At 36.4% G+C, this 18,388-nt stretch overlaps 3 protein-coding genes across 4 annotated transcripts in view; all 3 read right to left on the minus strand.

Annotated features, from left to right (window-relative positions):
* Positions 1-461, minus strand: part of LOC131980862 (zona pellucida sperm-binding protein 3-like) — a 5,177-nt gene extending 4,716 nt beyond the window's left edge. The window contains exon 1 of the mRNA XM_059345171.1: positions 6-461. Within this exon, the coding sequence (XP_059201154.1) occupies positions 6-416 (411 nt within the window). The 5' untranslated portion in view covers positions 417-461. The remainder of the gene's footprint in view (positions 1-5) is intronic.
* Positions 462-2,538: 2,077 nt separating this feature from the next.
* LOC131980273 (interleukin-12 subunit alpha-like) lies at positions 2,539-5,232 on the minus strand. The gene is made up of 7 exons (XM_059344491.1): positions 5,214-5,232; positions 4,977-5,131; positions 4,759-4,845; positions 4,553-4,594; positions 3,832-3,954; positions 3,109-3,153; positions 2,539-2,879 (listed from the first exon to the last, which is right to left on the minus strand). Exons 1-7 carry the CDS (start codon positions 5,230-5,232, stop codon positions 2,748-2,750), a joined length of 603 nt encoding a protein of 200 aa, XP_059200474.1. The 3' UTR covers positions 2,539-2,747.
* Positions 5,233-5,445: 213 nt separating this feature from the next.
* On the minus strand, positions 5,446-18,388 carry zgc:153615 (uncharacterized protein LOC777747 homolog). Of its 2 annotated transcripts, none has more exons than XM_059344617.1 (7): positions 18,249-18,388; positions 15,872-15,981; positions 8,785-8,902; positions 8,433-8,639; positions 7,876-7,999; positions 7,702-7,736; positions 5,446-7,518 (listed from the first exon to the last, which is right to left on the minus strand). In XM_059344617.1, exons 1-7 carry the CDS (start codon positions 18,276-18,278, stop codon positions 7,486-7,488), a joined length of 657 nt encoding a protein of 218 aa, XP_059200600.1. In that variant the 5' UTR covers positions 18,279-18,388; the 3' UTR covers positions 5,446-7,485. The 2 variants fall into 2 exon arrangements, with proteins under 2 accessions (XP_059200600.1, XP_059200599.1); XM_059344616.1 differs by having other exon boundaries at positions 5,446-7,533; positions 7,643-7,736.

An 18,388-nucleotide genomic window follows, 5' to 3' on the forward strand; every position in this document is an offset into this window, starting at 1 on the left:
CTTACTGAGAGTCTGGTTCCACAGTCCCTCAGGTGGGCCTGGATGGTGAATTCCGCCTCTCCTGTCGGGACTGCTCTGCATGCACTCTCTCCACTCTCTGCCTCTGAGCCCAGGCGCAGGTGACTGGGGTCCACCTGGAGGCCTTTATCAAACATGTCAGCCTGCACCACAACCCGCATCGAGTCCGGGTGGCAATGGACCACAACAGGGCGAGGCCTCTCACGGAGCTCCGCGGTTTGTTGCGGTTTGCTCGCAGTCGGCTGAGGCTGGAGGTTACCGTGAATCCTGCTCGGGTTGTGGGAGTTTGTTGTGTATTTGGAGCCTCGCCTGTGCACTAACCTGCTCTCTGCGAGTGTTGAGAGTGACATAAGGACGATAATCCACCAAAATGAGGCTCTCTGAAGAATGCGGTCCATTCTTGGCCTCGGAAACGTTTGGTAGAGTCGCGCTGCTCTGCAACCTGTGAAACTATCACCACAGCTGTAAGTAATCAAACACACCTGGTAGCAGGTTTGACTGATTATAACCCTGTTGTACTGCGCATGTCTGTTTACAATTAACTGAAACCTGTCTACTTGAACGTGTTTGTCATTTTTAGTCTATGGAATTAAATAAATACATCAAAGAACAACTTTTTTGGTTGCATTTTGGTCTCATGGTCCTTCGGCTAAGCTTAAATGCTAGAAGCTATTTCTTCCACTAGGTGGCACCACAATTGCATTTACATCATTATTCACTATTGACACGGTTTAAATGCATAGGCCTATAAGTGAATTAAATGAAGTAAACTATTTCAGAATAACGACATTAGCTCGTTAATAACGTGTTCTTAGTTTTAAAAAATCTGATTGTTTTTGCTTTTAAGTTTTTCTTAGTGACATTAAAGAGTCATCTTAATATGCAACAATTTTTTGTATTTTTTTTTACATATATAGGAAAAGTGACATCTGTAACCGTCACACAATCACAGATTTAGCTAGCTAACCATCAAAACAAACAGAACATTTATATTTATATCAAATATGTTTTTAATTATGTTATGATTGGACCAACTTTCTTTATAAGTTTAGCCTAAGGTCGGAACTTTAAAGCAGAAGAAACATGTTAAAGTTAATTGATTCTTACCTGTCTTTACTCCTTTGGCTTCCCTCCAAAATTACGTCACTTCCTGGAAATGAGCACTTTTTGTGCCGCAGGTTAGACGTTTTTTTTCTTCGGTGAGAAAATAAAATACTAACAACTAATCTAACAGGTTCAGAAAGCACTTCAGGACACGCAATGAGTGAACATTAAACTAAAGAAAGAAAATTAACTTATATTATACCTATAAATAGATCAGAAAAAGTTTAACATGGCATATACAATTTGTTTTTGAGTATTTTCAAGAAAAAATAATTTTAGGGATAAAAAAGTTTTGTAGAAGGTATTTACTTTGCAGTGGGGACATGAAAAATTGAGAGCATGTACAAAAAAAGAGGGAAAAAAGATAGGTAGCCAATATGAGTTCCTTGCTGGGCATTTAGTATTTCATACATATTTTGTATTCTTAGAAATTAAATATAAGTATTCATTCTTTAAACACATTTTTCTGCTTGTGTAGGCTTTGTGAAATAGGGGTAGCAGTATTGTGTATTTTTTTCTGTATGGTGCTTTTTTTCTGAATTATTATTAATATTAATATTGTTTTTACATGTTTTCAGATATCCTGCTTTTTCTGTTTCTCCCATGTCTGACTCTGATCCACTATTTCAGTAATTTCTCACACGTTTCCTGTGGCCAGAACGTCATAGGTCTCTCTCAGCCCCAGCAGCCACAAACCTCAGCTGAGCCAGTTCCACTGAACACAAAAGGGATGAAATTTGAAACAAAACGCCATATTTCACTTTCACTTGTAATGAATAACACCCATGGCATACATGCCCTTTCAAAACATCATACCCCAAACAAAACAAAGTGCCCAGCAGTGCCCACTGAAAGTCATGCTTTGACCAACTTTCACATCCTTGTGAATATCAAAAGACTTTTTACTGACATTATTATGGTTCCCTGACAGTAGGTTGATTATCAACACTGGACTTTCCAAATGAAGTGTGAACAAACACAACGCTTCAGTTAGTATATAATTCTCACAAAGCTCAGCTGCTGTTGCTGAGGTGGTTACAGGAAGTACAGTCAGGAGGACAGTGGAGTCCATGTTCACAGGAAATTCCTTTTTTCAGGAATTCAGGACCATCAGTCATGAAAACTCCTCTCACTTAAAGCAAATTCACATTTTCCTGTAAATCACACATGCTGTTGTTTTGTGGCTGACTATAAAGTGTCACTGCATATTGTTTTTATCAAGGAGAATATTACTTAAATTGTCTCAGTAATACATTTTCTAGATTCAAGGTGAACACAGTAAACAAATGTAAAGAAATGAATGATAAATCAGCAGGATTCATGCAAGGAAAAATATTTATTTGGTGATTCTTAGAACCAACTGAATTACATAACAATAAATAGTTGAAAATAAATAGTCCAAATATCATTCATAAATAAATAGCATATAGTTTGTAAATATACACTTTATAAAAAGTACGTTAACACACCATATTGATGTCAAATATTAGTAACATGTAAATAAAATAATAAATATTTACTTTAAAAAAAAGAGTCCCAAGTGTTTTCTAGATAGTTTGAATGTACTGTTACTGTTACAGTAGTTTATGTTATTTGTAAAGTGGTTCTGTTTATCTTCTTGAGGCTCATTTAGTGTGTTCACCAGAGTTCATGTATGAGATCACTCTGTTGATGGTGATGCTGCGGAGCTGGAAGCCTTTCAGCACTTTGCAGAGGCTCAGTCTTTCATCGTAGGTGCTCGGACGGTCTGCAGCACCCTTAAAGAAGCACAGAGGAATCATGAAACAACTTTACAATTGGAGTCGCACAGAAGTTTAGATTTGGAACATTCAGTCCAATAAATGATTCCTTGACAATCTGAAAAATATTCTCTTTTTTTTTTCTTTTTCAAAATTACATGGAAAAGTATACTTCTCAGTGCTGCATGAAGATACATACAACTTAAACTTAAATCATGGTTAAGGCATGTATTAAGAGATCTCTTACCTCCTTTAATGTCGAGTCTGTTGGCAGAGACCATGTGAAGCAGTTCTGTTGAGGACAAATTACTTTTTTAAAATATTGTTGACACTTAAGTCCGTTTCTTTCTTTCTGCAGCAGATTTTAGTTTAAAGGCCATATCTTACCAGCAGTGGAATGTAACTAAGTACTCAAGTACTGTACTTCAGTTCAATTTTGTGGTACATGCACTTGGGTATTTCCATTTTATATAACTTTATAGTTCTACTCCACTACATTTTGAGGCAAATAATGTCCTCTTTACTCCACTATATTAACATAAAAAACATGATCAATTTAAAGTGATAAGTCATTTTTTTTTAATTAAACCTCATAACAGTATATTAAGTAGTAAAAATGTGCTCTAACTTGAGAAAATGATGCTTACATAAATGCGTCAATATAAATGATCCAATAATATGTTTGGAATATATATAGCAATCTGAGTGGGGCCATTCTGAGTAACGAGTATTTGATACTTAAAGTACATTTTGATGCTGATACGTTATACTTTTACTTAAGTAAGTTTTGAATCCAGGACTTTTACTTGTAGTGGAGTAATTTCACAGCTTACCATAAACCTTGATTTACACACTTACATGTTTATATAAACATCTATCTAAAATAGATGACAGAGCTGTAAGTAGTAGTAGTTGTACTGATTTGGTCCAAATGCTGATGCTGAACACTGTTGTGTGTAAAATGAGTTACCTCCATAAACTCTCTGAGGTGGAACAGAACTGTTGGAGCGAGGTAACGGTCAGGGTCTGGCTGAGCAGAGAGAAATGTGTAGTAGTGCTGCAGATCCTTCCCAATGTTCGTCAGACATAAGTCCTGGATGGAAAAGCAGCAAAAAAACAACAACTGTCAAAACAATAAACACATATATTCATAGTATATTAACACCCATTGTACACTTTTACAATCGAATGCAGTTCAACAGAGAAGCCATTGTAACATCTACCACTAGGAAGCTCATAATGTTCAGATTTAACACAGACATTTAATTCAATGTAATTACTAAAGACTGGACTACAATATACTGAGAGGTGTTTCTAGTTCTTCCCATTTAGATACAGAATATTAGAAACATTCTCCCTAATATAGTCATAATGATGATGATGATGATAATAATAATGATGATTGTAATGATATTTATCATGATTATGATAATAATAATAATAATAACAATAATAATAATATGAAGAGGCAGCCCTTTACAGCACCATCACTAACTATAACCTCAATGTTAAACATAGAATGTAATGAATTGCATTAGATTGTACAGGTGTACCTAATAAAGTGGACAAGAAAAGTATAGTACACAGAAAAACACAGTTGCTGTAAGTGTATCATTAGTGTCTTTCTTCCTACTTACATTTAATGTTTGAAAGTCTAACAGAGACAAAAGAAAAGACAGAGCACAACCTACCTGATCAAATTCTGACTTAATGATTCCTGAGCATGCTGATTCCTGTTGGAAAAACACAGGTTAATTTTATATAATACAGAGGAGCAACTACAAAAGCAATTCCAAAAGTTCTTTAGGTTATTTTGTCTTGAGTATTTTGCCTTGTCTCAAACTTGAAATACAATCATAAAAATAAAAAAACAGTAAAAAAATGTTTTATTATTTACCTTTGGTGCGCACACAGATGGAGTGTCAGTCTCCATGTTCACCTCCACACTCTGCTTTGTGCAGTCGATTCCACTGAACAGGTTGTTCTAGCATGCGGAAAGATCATTTTGAAACTATAAATTAAACTATAAAGTTTTTTATTTTTTAAAATTAAAGTTTCAAAGAAATATCACAGTTTAGAAATTACAGTTTAACAGTAACAGTTTCGTAGGTCTACCTGTGTGAGCACATCAGTGATGTTCTGTAGCAGCGTATGTGCGTATAAAACACAGGAGTCTGTCACCAGTCCTTTACTCATCACAGGTACTGACTGGCTGCCCGGAGCACAGGCCAGCACCAGGAGCAGCAGAGCAGGATTGAAGTCTGACCAAAAACAAAGGGAAAAACATAGTTAAATCTTCAGTTTGGAATACTTTGTGCAAATAGAAAATCAGTCAGATTACATTATACTCACAGAGCTTGATGAGAGACATTTTGGATAAGACTTCAGATTCTTCGTTTGTAACTGATTGAACTCAGACATCCTTAAGTGTTTTTATACCCACTGAGGCAGGGGTTTCCCTCACTGCACCACAGTTTGTGTTCACACCTAACTGTAAGTTGAAAGAGCACGGTTACATAATTTTTCCCCAATAGCATAACCCAATAGGTGAAACTGGAATTAACACACAAACACTGATGAGTAATAGAGTTCACACTGTTTATTGTTGACATTTCCACAGAGTGAAAAGTGAAAGCTTTGTGTCTCAGGATATTTTATTTATTGTATTTTTTATGGAATCATGTCCAGTTTATCAATAATCAAAAACAAATTAATTTAATTTATTCAAGTGCCAGACAGAGAAATTTTTTTAATACACAATAAAATGTTTTTTTTTTTTAATTTAATCATGAATTGAGGAGTTTTATAATGATTTTGTAAGGAAATCAAATATTAATAATGTCAACAATATTTAAAACAGCAATTTAATTTTCTATTAAGCATCATTTTTCTTTTTGTATACGTTTGTACAGTCACACCTAAATGATTAAAACATTTCGAGTAGCCATGGGACATTGTTAATTTATTTTTGTGATTCAAGTGTGTTAATTATGTGTAAAGTACACATTTTAATTAGAATAATTACTTTATTTTTCTTATTTGTCAGTTTAAAAAAAAAAGATTAAAATCTAATAGTAGTTAATTTGGATCAACTGCTGAGTGTAACTGGGTTTTATTTTGTCCCCACAGTCAGAGTTGTTCCCCTTTTGCTCATAGGAAATCCTCCAAAAAACTCAATTACATAAGTGTCAACTCGAGTGTGAAGTGAAGGTGCGAATGAGACCGAACTTGTGAGTTCCACAGGACGTAACAATCTTTTTTTTATCATCCAGTTTTACCTTGAATTTGATCAACTATTTCAAATTTTGCCCAAAATGCAAATTAACTACAATGAACTGATGAAATCCAGCCAAATATAAACACAGCTCAGACGCTTGAAACATTTATTACTGGAATTTCTTTTTTTTTTTTTTTTACAATCATTATACAGTACATTTATCAATGAAGCATATAATAGAAAAGAAAGTTTGACTTTGTGTTAAATAACATTCTTAAAAAGCTGAGAGTGAAAACACTTAAACACAGCCAGACAACAAGGCATGTTCTTCATCCTTTTAATAAAGTATCTATCAACATTTACATATAGTATGTCCATAAACCCTCTGAACCGATAAAATAGATATATGTTTAGGCTGTCATTTATTCATATATTTGTTTAATATGTTTGTTTGTTCATTTTTTATCTTTGAGCATAACAAAAATGACTTTGCATATTTTTATTTAGATGATGCCATGCCTCCACTTTTACTTTTCAATTATTATGAATTAACCAATATAATTTATAATCTATATCTTGTCATTTCGTCTATTGCACTGAGTACATAACATAAAGGCATTTGACAAATACACATTGTCTGAATTAAGTTCAAAGCGTTCAGAATAATTCTAAATGCATCTTTAAAGCAGGTGAAAACTGCAGCAGCTATCGAATTACAAGACCTCCGTGCAGCCGCTGCAGAATTTAAACACCACTGTGAAGCTAAGCTGCAAATCAGCACAGTGCTCATCATTTTCTATTGCAACAGCTCAGAGAGTAGTAGGTGTTTAGTCGTGAATTCCAGTGTTAAACAGCGATGACACAGTGCTCTTAGTGAAATTAATGATAAACATGTCTACAGATGAACCCATCAGTCCTCTTAGTTACTATAAAGACAAACGAAAGACAACATTCAGTCGGGTGTGGCCCCTATAAGTCATCATCCTTTTTCAGACAAGGGAGAAACAAGGCGGGCAGGCGTTCCCTCCGACCCAGCATTAACATACGTGAGTGTACCGTGCAAAATCATGAAGAGGTAAATCAGTTAGGGGATGCAATTACGTTGAGAGGATTCCCCTAATTCTATAAAATATGGCATGATTAATCATGCTGAGTGGAAGTGAAGAGCCTGCACAAACTCAACTGTGTCCATTCAGAAAGCAACGGTGGCTCAGGCGTCCTCGACAACATCCTGTGGTGCAATACATTATGCGGCGTGTCTGTGTGTTTATATTACAGTATTATGGTATATTTATTTTCTCCAGAAACAGTCAGCACAGATGGAGTTTCATTAGTAACATTAGTGACAGTCCATGGAGCGGGAGGTAAGATGGCGTGCAGATGGAGACACGTGACGTGGGTGTTTATTTAGAGAGAGCTTTCTCTGCTTGGTGCCGCTGATGGCTGTGAGCGTGCCTGTTGGAATAAAGACAGGGAGTGCATAAGAGAGAGCACAAGTAAAAGGAAATTTGACAGGTACTGCAGAAAGAAAGACAAAGAACATAGACGGAGAAGTGTCATTCACCTGGTGAGGTCTTCTATGTCCACCAGCATGGCGTCCTGCTCCACATGCAGCTCATCCCTCATCAGCAGCAACTGCACCAGCTCCTCATTGAGACCTGTGTTTGATTATACACATAATGAACTGATGCATAGTTGTCAGAATGTGGGTTTATTGTTAAATCTTTTGATATTTTGTTATAAAATGCTCATATTAAACTGTAACTTTTTACTTGTGTGTGTGCTTGAGCTACTCACTCTGAATCTGTGAGTGTAAGTCATTTGTGATGACTTGCAGCTGTCCTAGACTCATGTCCCTCATGTCCCCTCGCCTCAGATTCCTTTTCATCAAGCCCTCGCTGATGTGGGGCAGATGGGGTAGCTGCATAATGTAAACACACATGGAAAAGAAGTTATAGCATGTCAACTGCTTGGAATGGGAATTCAAACTGAAACAATGTTATTCAATATTCATCAAAGTCGATTCGATCTATGTGTCTATCTGGGTTTGCAAATGTAAAAGTTCTGTTGTTTTAAAGGGGTTTTCTCTTGGTCTCACCCCCCCCCCCATTACAAACCATAACTGACCTTCTGTTCAGGCAATGCAAGTCCCTTATGTCATTTTCATTGTTATATTGACTGTAACAGCCAGTTATAGTAAGTCATTCTATTTACACTCCTTTTTCCCCTTCACACGTGGTTTGGTATGTCATTGTCCGAAGCCTTTTTCACAGAAGAAGAAGTAAAGACCTCCACAAGCAAACACACACACAAATCCCCTGATTTTTATTTCTCTTTCTCTCTCACTGACTAACCAAGTCAGCCACAGGTGAACGTCTGTGCAGCTGGATTTGCCTCTCCACCTCCACCTGCATACGGGCCATGGGTCGAGCCAGCGCCAGCGCCACCCGGGCCTCCTCCTGCAACCTTCGCTGCACCCTCCAGAACCCGCTGCAGTCATCCAACGGGTCCGAGTCCTCCTCCGCCGTGTCCCTGTCCGACAACGATGAGCTCTGCTTGCTCTGGAGAGGAAGTAGTGTGAGTGATGATGTAATTGTTCTTGTGTGGTTGAGAAGCAGTCATGAGAGCAGTAAAATGTCAGAGAAACACAAACACACACATGCAGCACCCACAAAAAATCACAGAGGCTATCAAAGCTATGCATACCACAGGGGACAGTGGTGTGTCCAGACTGGTCTCTGTCCTGCTGTCCTCAGCATCGCTGTCTTTGTCACTGCTGCTGTCGTTAACAAAACACACCTGCAGGTTCACCCCACTTTGCAGTCTGAGTGGAAAAACACAAGGAGTAAAGCATGTAAGAGAGGACATTTAAATCTTTAGTTAGGGACACAGACAATGTCTTAAACATAATGGAGAAAGATGGAATTGTTGATTAATTGTTCTGATATGGAAAAAAACAATTTGAATGACAGAAATCACAACATGTAGGTCTTGGTAGGAAATTAGGTCTGTGTATCTATTTTCTACAAGATGACTCTAAAAGATTTTTTTACAAAATTTTGCAAATTTTGTTATGAAGACAGGATTAGGAAGTGGAAAGACCTGGAAATATTTGTGCACAAGGTTTAAGCATTTGCAGAATAATGAATCACACCAAACACGTGTTATTTCAGTTATCTTTGTGATTTCCACAAAAAAGCAAAACTACCATCCAAAAGTTTGCCAGCCAGCGGTCCTTACTCTACATCATGTGCCAGATGCCATGGTGAATCAGGTGGATTTTTTTTTTCTACATCACAAGACAGGAAGCGCACTGTTGTTGTTTTTTGTTTGTTGTTTTGCACCCACTCGCTCGTCTTTCGGTCTTGTAAGAATAATGAAAGCGATGGATGACCCATGTCACCCAATGACATGTTGTGGTAGTGGCAGTTTGGAGAAGATCCAGTTTAGACATAAATGAGATCTATAAAGATTCACAATGGGAATTAAGAACCAGTTCAAAATTGTCCTATCACTCCAAATCGTAAGCCCCCAAGCTTATCAATTATTTAGATCCCATATTATCCTTACTTTATCCTTTATATTCAATTTATTTGACACATACAAGTGCCACTGCTTCCCAACCGAGCAACACATCCGTTACTTAGGATAAATATACTGTTATAATATCCTGAAAAGCTGAATATACACAGGGCCTTGACTTGACCATCTATCTATCTATTTATTTATTTATTATTCTTTTTCATTTATTTGTTATTATTATTTATTTTCATTTTCTTTTATCTAGCTTTATTTCTTTTATTATTATTATTATTATTATTATTATTATTATTATTATTATTATTATTATTATTATTATTATTATTATTTACTTTTGTTTTTATTTTATTTTATTTTATCTTATCTTACCTTACTTTATTTTTATTTATTTTATCTGCCTCCAGTGTTTCCTCACTGCTCGGCATTGAGATGGCGCTTCCTCAGTTTTGTGCTTTGTTTATAATGGGATGTGTGGGATGGAGGGCCAGGAGTGGAGAATTGGTGTTGGGCTGTGGGTGTTGGGGTGGACGTTTGGGGATGGGTGGAGGGTGTTTGCTTGTTATTATTATTATTATTATTATTATTATTATTATTATTATATTCCTTTTTTTATGTGAAGCACTTTGTGTCACATTTCTTTTGTATGAACAGTGCTATACAAATAACGTTTAATTGATTGATGATTGATCTAGCATCTTTTGAGCACTGACTACAATCCTGTGCCTGATCACCCAACATCAGTGCACAACAGGACCTCTCTAATGCTCTTATAGCTGAATGCTCTGCAGCACGGCCCTGAAATCTGTATCGTAGCAATGCCCATGGTTTTAAAATGATGTAATAAACAATTATCCATGGGTTGTTTGGCTGTCCACATACTTTTGGCCATGAAATGCATTGATGTTAGTGATGTCACAGTCTATGACCTAATCAAGTGGAAACAAAAGCATGACATGCAATGACACGACTAAAGCCACAACCATAAAATGAGGCTGCACGTCAACCTCTTTCACAGAACTCAAAGCAGAGTCCACCCAGTTCCAGATTATGATACTCGGACTGAAATAACCTAATAACCCAAAGTATCCTAACAACAAGAACAATAACATTTCAGCATTGTAAACTGGACATGGTGGGGTTGGAATTTCCATCCCAAACCAAAATCCAGAGTCTGCACCCTCACCTCCACTGGAGGTCACATGACACTAATTCAACCAATCACAGCTGCACACTTATACCAAGTATCACTTCTTCTTTCAGGAGCATTTGGAGTATAGACAGAACTGAACTTCCTCAAAAAGCAGGCAGCAGCAAAGGGGGGGGGGGCAGCCCACGGGTTGATGTAAACGCCCCTTCTAATGAAAACGTCAGTGTGCCCGAGAGTTACTGGAGGTCAAAGCTGTCATGAAAAGTGTGTGTAGGTGTAGTGGCTTTAGCTAACCAGCTTGTGTTTGATGTAATGCAACTCTGTGTTTGTGTCCAAAACCTCAATTGTGGTTAAATGTGAAATATCAATTTCGTGGGAAAACGCTGCCCTTTAGTTTGATTTCATCCGTCATATCCCTAATATACGTCATATTCAATCTAAACTTGGAATCCTTTTTGAAATTAAGACTTTAAGATATATTACATATTAAAATGTATTAAAATACTCTGTTAGTAAAATCAAGCCTTAATGGTGTGCCTCACAATAATGTACAAGTGATTTGCAAACTTATCAGGTGGAAAGAATTACGGGCGTCTTTACGATATGCCTTTATATTGAAATTCTCACTTTATACAGTCATGGAAATTTTTTCTTCTTTCTTTTTTCTTCAATTTCTTGTTCATTTTAATGCCTGGTACAACTAAAGGTAGATTATTTTGTACAAATAATAACAACAAAAATAGCTCATAAGAGTTTAATTTAAGAGCTGATATCTAGCCATTTCCATTGTTTTCTTGATAATAACCAAAATCATTATCAAGAAAACCATGGAAAATGGCTAGTGTGTTCTTTTTATCAAAAATAATCATTTACATTTTTTTTTTCATTTAAATGTCTGAAATAGCTCAGTAATAAACTTGTTGATTCATATTTTAGTTGTGTTTTCTGAAACAAAATAGAAATGAAACTTATTATATATAATGATCTTAATAATACAATTATTTTTCTATAAAAAAACAGATTTATTATGAAAAATGCTGTAGTCTGCCTTTTGTAGCAGTTGGTGACACAATTTTCAATAGGCAATATCTATTTTTTGCTCTAGAGAGCAAAAAAGGGAGCTTTTGTTTGATTTTAAGTTCACACTTTATTTGATTTATTTTGGGTTACTATCACAACATGTTTACATGTTTTCATGTTCAAAAAACACATTGTTTTTCTCCTACTGTCAGTCTAAATATAACTTTATTCACCCTCTGTCTGAAATGTTCCATTTTAGCACCCATGCCATCAACTCTCACAAGATGTAAAAGGTTAGGTGTCTCGAGTTTAGGCAAATCTAGGGTAGCCATCTATATATAAAACCCGCATCTCAAAATCTCTGTACCATCATTACATCTGGAGAATGACTATAATGGCAACTTAGTGGCACCTTTTCCCCCCTTATTTAGCCAGGGCATCGCTTAGTTGCTTTCTCACCAGCTTATCTTGCAACAGAGGTCAAGCACTGTGTCACCTCCTCTGCATACTCTATTTTCTTAGTTTCACTCCTGTTCTGTGTGTGTGTGTGTGAATTGTTTGGTTCAATGTCAATCCCCTCAGACTGACTGTAAACAGCCCTGTGGCTTTCTGGGAAACATTTTTATTTTCCTTCTGCACGTCTGTCTTTTATGTAAATCACTTGTACCCTTTCTCTGTTTTTTGCTAAGTCAATCATAAACAGACACAAATAAACTTGTTCCTGCACAATGATGCACTGTCTACTACATGACTCACTTTCATTTACGATCATTGGCACCTGACACCCTCGTGCTGACAAGCCATTTCAATCAGTTTTTTGCCTTATCATTCTTGGTTAATAAATAAAGTGAGCAGGTGAATAGCTTCCTCTTCTGGCTGTTAAATAACTCAAGCTGTTACAGATGCAAAATAATAGGCCACTGACTTAAAGATACACTGTGTTATGCTGGGCTTACACCAAAAGATTTCCACAGTCCCAGACTAAAAACTGTCTTTAATAAATCTAGGAGTTTTACTGGACTCACGGAGCGCTCCTGACGTCTCGATCGTTAAGTTTAATGTAGTAATCTGCACTGTTTCATGTCAGTCTTTTCCTAGTCTTGGGTTTGCGATCATATCTAACATGTTTGATATTATCGAAAGTCATAGTGACGTAACACAAACAACAACCAATAGATGAGCACATGAAAGGTCCCCGGTTCCAGACTGGGCAGTAAAACTACTTTGACAGGAAAAAGTAACATCACAATAATGCTAGTAAGCTCAGTCCTAAATAAAATATATAGTGATGTAATATATTTACCGCCACAAGCGGGATTTTTGGGGGCGCTGTTTCTTAGTAAAGAGAACAGTAAGGAGCCCCAGTTAAAATGTATAAATAAATGTATACATATATAAGTAATAAATAATCAATGATTAATGTATGATTAACTAAATGAAAGTTGATAGAGCTGATGAATATAATTATTCAATTAAACAAATTATAATTAAATAGGACATAAATGTATATCATGAATTCATTTCTAAATTTTCCTTTCCTTTATTCTTCCTTATATCTGTTTTTACTGTAAAATATTCAACTGTTCATGTCAGAAAAACAGCCCTTTTTCAGCTTTGTGAGTGTGCATTTTGTGGCGTCTTCTCCTCTTCTTTTTGTTGTTGGTTTTTTTTTCAACACAAACCACTGCACACACTAGAGCAGCTGTAGCCAAAAGCTGCTTCTCCTCCATTTTTGTAAGTTTTTTCACTAAGAGCATGATGGGAAAATCTGCATGGTAGGGAAAAAATTCTAAAATAATCTAGTTGTAGTCTTGTAAATCGTTACCCTGCAAGATTCACAGCCTGTCTAAAATCTCAGTCTGAGACCAGGCTGTGACAAAAAACTCTAAACACTTGTCTTTAGATGTGAGCAGGTGTGAGCCTATAGGTTTCCAGGAGTCTTCTTCAAATCTTTTCAAAGTCTTCTGATGTATAGGTAGCATAAGATATGGAATTTGGGTTGAAAACAATCAAATGTGAAGAAGCGACAACATTGACATTATGTCAATTATATCTATGTATTGTGTTGCAGAGATATATACTGAAATAAGCATGCTAACCAGCTAGCCCAGGCCTCTCCTGCCTTGTAATACCACTTTTAACCTGATGGGGTGATAGTGAGTCACTGCAGCATCCAGTCTGCTCTCAGTCCAATATGACAGGACGAAGAACTACCAGTCTATGAGAACTACCCACAGGGCTCGTCAGTCCCGTGAAAGGTACAGTCCCCAGTTAGTGGCACAGTAAACACAATGACCACCACCTCGTCCCAGCAAAAGAAGTGTTGAAAAAGGAGCGAAACAAGAGTAAACATTAGCATGGCTTTCCACTGCTAGAGAAAGCTCTTGGTTAGTAAAGAGTTGAGTTTGGCGCTGAACATGCAACATTTCTAAGACTCCTTAGTAGCATCTAACATTAGCTATTTAGCCAATTAAACATAACCTTAATGACAACACAGACCATACTGACAAACATCCCACATGGCATTGATATAGTTTTAATGGGGCTGGTTTTTTGCTACTATAGTCTTGCTTAAACTAAGCTGAGCCAGCTATAAAGTAAAGATGATATAAGACAGCAGTGTTATTTTGACTTGCTCTAAGAGTTTCAGCAGTTTGGTACAGTTTTTAGTATTTCTGTGCTGCTGTTAGTCAGTAGTTGGCCTTTTGTTTTGTTTTTTAAATGATGACTATAAATTTACATCGTACGAGTATAAATATTGTATAAGACCAGTGGTGGAAAAAGTATTCAGATCCCTTACTTTAGTAAAAGTACTAATGACACACTGTAAAATTACTCCATGACAAGTAAAAGTCCTGCATTCAAAACTTACTTAAATAAAAGTATGTCAAAAGTATTAGCATCAAAATGTACTTCAAGTAACAAAAATAAAAATAAAAGTAAAATCTGAAACTGAGGACTGACAACTCAGGCTAACCCTGAAGCTATCACTATCGACTAAAGCAGGAAGGCCAAAAAAAACTCAAAATGATAAAAGATAAAGTATCAAAAGTAAAACTCGTTATGCAGAATGGACCCACTTGGATTGTTATTATTCCAAATATATTACTAGATTATTTGTATTGATGCATTTATGTAAACAGTGCTTAAATTTGTAAAGACAGGGCTCATTTTAACTACTTACATTTAATAAAATAAAAAAAAAGTCTGATCACTTCAAATGGATAATGTATTTTCATGTTAAATCTCAACCTGAAAAGTAACCAAAGCTGTTAGCTAAATGTAGTGGAGTAAGAAGTGCAATATTTGCCTCAAAATGTAGTGGAGTAGAAGTATAAAGTTACATTAAATGGAAATACTCAAGTAAAGTAAAAGTACCTCAAAATTGTTCTTATATGCAGTACATTCCACCACCGTATAAGACTAACTTACATCGCTGTCCTGTGAAAAGCCTTTCTATCTATAAAGAATATACCTGAAATTAGCTTTTTGACAGTGTGTCAGATAATCAAATACAAATTCATAACCCATAAAGGAACATTAAATATTTTAATTTATCAGAAAAATTCAAAATCACCAAATGATACATGATATATGTTGGACAGCGAAGTTTCCACAAGGACTGTGTCTGTGCTACATTTATGCATGGATATACACACACAAGAGTGGTTAGACTGATATTGATATGTTGTTTTCTCAACATGATGTGCAGGTATATAATTAGATACCTTCTGTTGGCTGGCCGGTCATGTGGTCTATATAAGAAGCCTCCTTATATAGGCGACACATTAAGTCTATAAAACTTATGATTAAGTTTTATATTCTGGCTTTAAAAAGAGATTAATAATGTTTTCTGTGGATCAATAATTAATTCCATCTAGGGCGTGTCTCATTGTTTCTGTGCCAGCCATCCAAGAATAAATTCTGGGACAACATCTAAAGGAGAATATCTAAAGATCTCAAGTGTCAGCTGTCAGAAGCTAAAACACAAAATATTGGTGCCAGCCTTCAAAAGGCTTCATTGATCAAACCGTAATAGACTAACACACAAACACACACACACGCACACACTCGATCCAAACCCACCGGGAGGACAGGCCGTTCTTGCTGCAGCTGGTGTAGATGACTGGCTCGTCGTCATAGAAACTGCCAAGGGCAAGTTTCTGCCTGATGGACTCTCTCTCATTCCTCTGGGCCTGAAAGAGAAAAGAGAAAAATAAATGAATGTAAAGAAAATTAATAATAGTGCTGCTGTGGTTCCATCTCTGCTTGATTGACCATGTGGGGGCACACTCGCAGGAATAAATATTAAATCCATCTTGCTGTTTAAAATTAAAGCTATAAATAAAGAGAAGCTAAGGAGGAGGAGAGACAAATATGGATTTTGTTGAGAAATTAGACTCACAAAGAATGTTGCAAAGTCAATCCAATTTCCTGCCTTTCACACATTAGGATAATCCAGCTGTGGGCTCACATATGACACTGTTATTATAACTGTATGAATATGTTGACTACACTATCAAAGCTTAGCTAACACATTTATGAAAATCTGTTATACTGCCTCCTCTTCTATGCTGCTATAAGCTTAGATAACAGGTACAGTCATCACTCCTTAGATAACACTCCTCCTCTTTTTTCTTATTCTGTCTCTAAATAATCATTTGACCTGGAAAAAAATAAGGTTTAAAGTGACAGTGTAAAATTAAAAGCCCATCGTACAAAGAAAAAAGAATATCCTCTTCCTCCTGTTACATAGATACTAACAATTAACACTATGCTGCATTTGAAACCTGATTAAAAAGGTGAATCTGGCAGATTCAGGTGGTCTGATTTTCTCTCACTGAAATATAGATATCAGGAAAAATGGAAACTCTAAAATCTTCTCCCAGCTGTCAATATGTTGAATGCATGTATCTGTCTGTGTGTTAGTCCTTTTATAGACTGATGCATCCTGGGATAGACTGCTCCCCCCATAGGGATAAATTAATATATTAATCTTGCAGCTTCATTCCTCATTAACAGTACAAAGATAACATCCTGCTTCAACAGAGAGGGAAAGCATATAGTAGTTTTTTCAAACAGAATTTCTCCTCTTACCTTTTTATGCTTTTTTATCAATCTAAATTGTTTTGAATGTTGTCAAATTCCTGGATTTTGGAGATATCAGCTGTAGAGATATCTGCTGTCTCTTAATTATAAAGGAACCAGATAATACTTGGCTTGAAAAACAAAAACAACCTTTAAGTATTTGTAAATTTATTGTTAAATCCATTTAATTATTTGATTTGAACCAATCACAGCAATTAAGTTCCAGAGGTTGCAGGTGATTAACAAAGACCTTAAAGAATTGTTGATTGCTGTAAGTCATCAGTAAAGATTTTCCTTTGTTCACTTGTCCATTAACAGTCCACCATCAAGACAGCAGCAGATATCTACAGTAAAATAGTTTTAAAAAGCTGTGCCATCCACCTCGTACTGATGACTCAAAATGCTACGTCATTCTGCTCCTTCATACCAGAAATAATTTTACTAAGTTTCTCAGCATCTACTTTCCCTGCCCTGCTTTAATTTTGTCCTCTTTACTTCTGTTCTCCCCTTTCTTCTTGTACTTCGTCCATTTATATCCTACCCTGAATCATTTATCGTTTTATCTTTGCTTCTCTTAGATCTCATTTCTTTTTGTCAACTGCAAATAGGTCATATGAGCTGTGTGGGTTTTCACTACACAAATCCAAAGTCTCACAGTTTTTGTCTTGAAATAGAGAACGAAATGTCTCAGCATGACATGATTCCTTATTCTGGCTCCATGCGGAAAGTATATTTATACTATGGGCTTGTACCCACATGTCCTCAGGCTGCTTATGTGTGTGTGTTTGCGTCTGTCACACTGCCATGGAATAACACCTCTAAAATTAGAGATGTTTCTCTCATGTGTTAACATTCTTGCTCTTTAAATAAGCTCAAAATAGGCCAAACACCTTGTTTGATTTCTTATGTGACGCATCATTAGATGAGGCTGTGATGTAAGAGCATAAATCACAGTTGATCGCCTTCACTCTCCAGCTCATCCACTCCAGACAGCCTGTTCCAATGTCCTCCTTACAAGCAGACTGTCTACACATACACATCCCATTTTACCTCCCCAGAAGACAGTGTTTGGTGTAGCACAAGCAAAAATGGTCACTAAAAATGATGAAGAATGATTTAATTTATGGAACAGAACAAAGCATGTATGATCACACATCTATCTATTATATGAAATGATTTCAAGTTGGACTGAGGAGATGTAAAAACAGAGATAAACAGGTAAAGATCACATATGAACACACCCACACCACCTCACATTCACACATCCATTATGGCTGATTCACCTAGAGCAGCTCACCCATGATGGATGCCTATCATGTATACCTGTAAATATAATGCTACGCTCCCAGAATCTTATAACCAGAAATCCACACACCTGGTAAACGCGTTTCTCCTGGTGCACCATCCTTCAGCGCATCGTACTGAAACAGCCGCCCTTCTCTACACTGCAGTGAAGCTAGACCCAGGAGACCCTCTCATATACTGCAGCTCCGTGTGGGAGAGCGAGGGAGGAGG

The sequence above is a fragment of the Centropristis striata genome, chromosome 11 (assembly GCF_030273125.1).
Source record: "Centropristis striata isolate RG_2023a ecotype Rhode Island chromosome 11, C.striata_1.0, whole genome shotgun sequence".
Lineage (NCBI taxonomy): Eukaryota > Metazoa > Chordata > Actinopteri > Perciformes > Serranidae > Centropristis > Centropristis striata.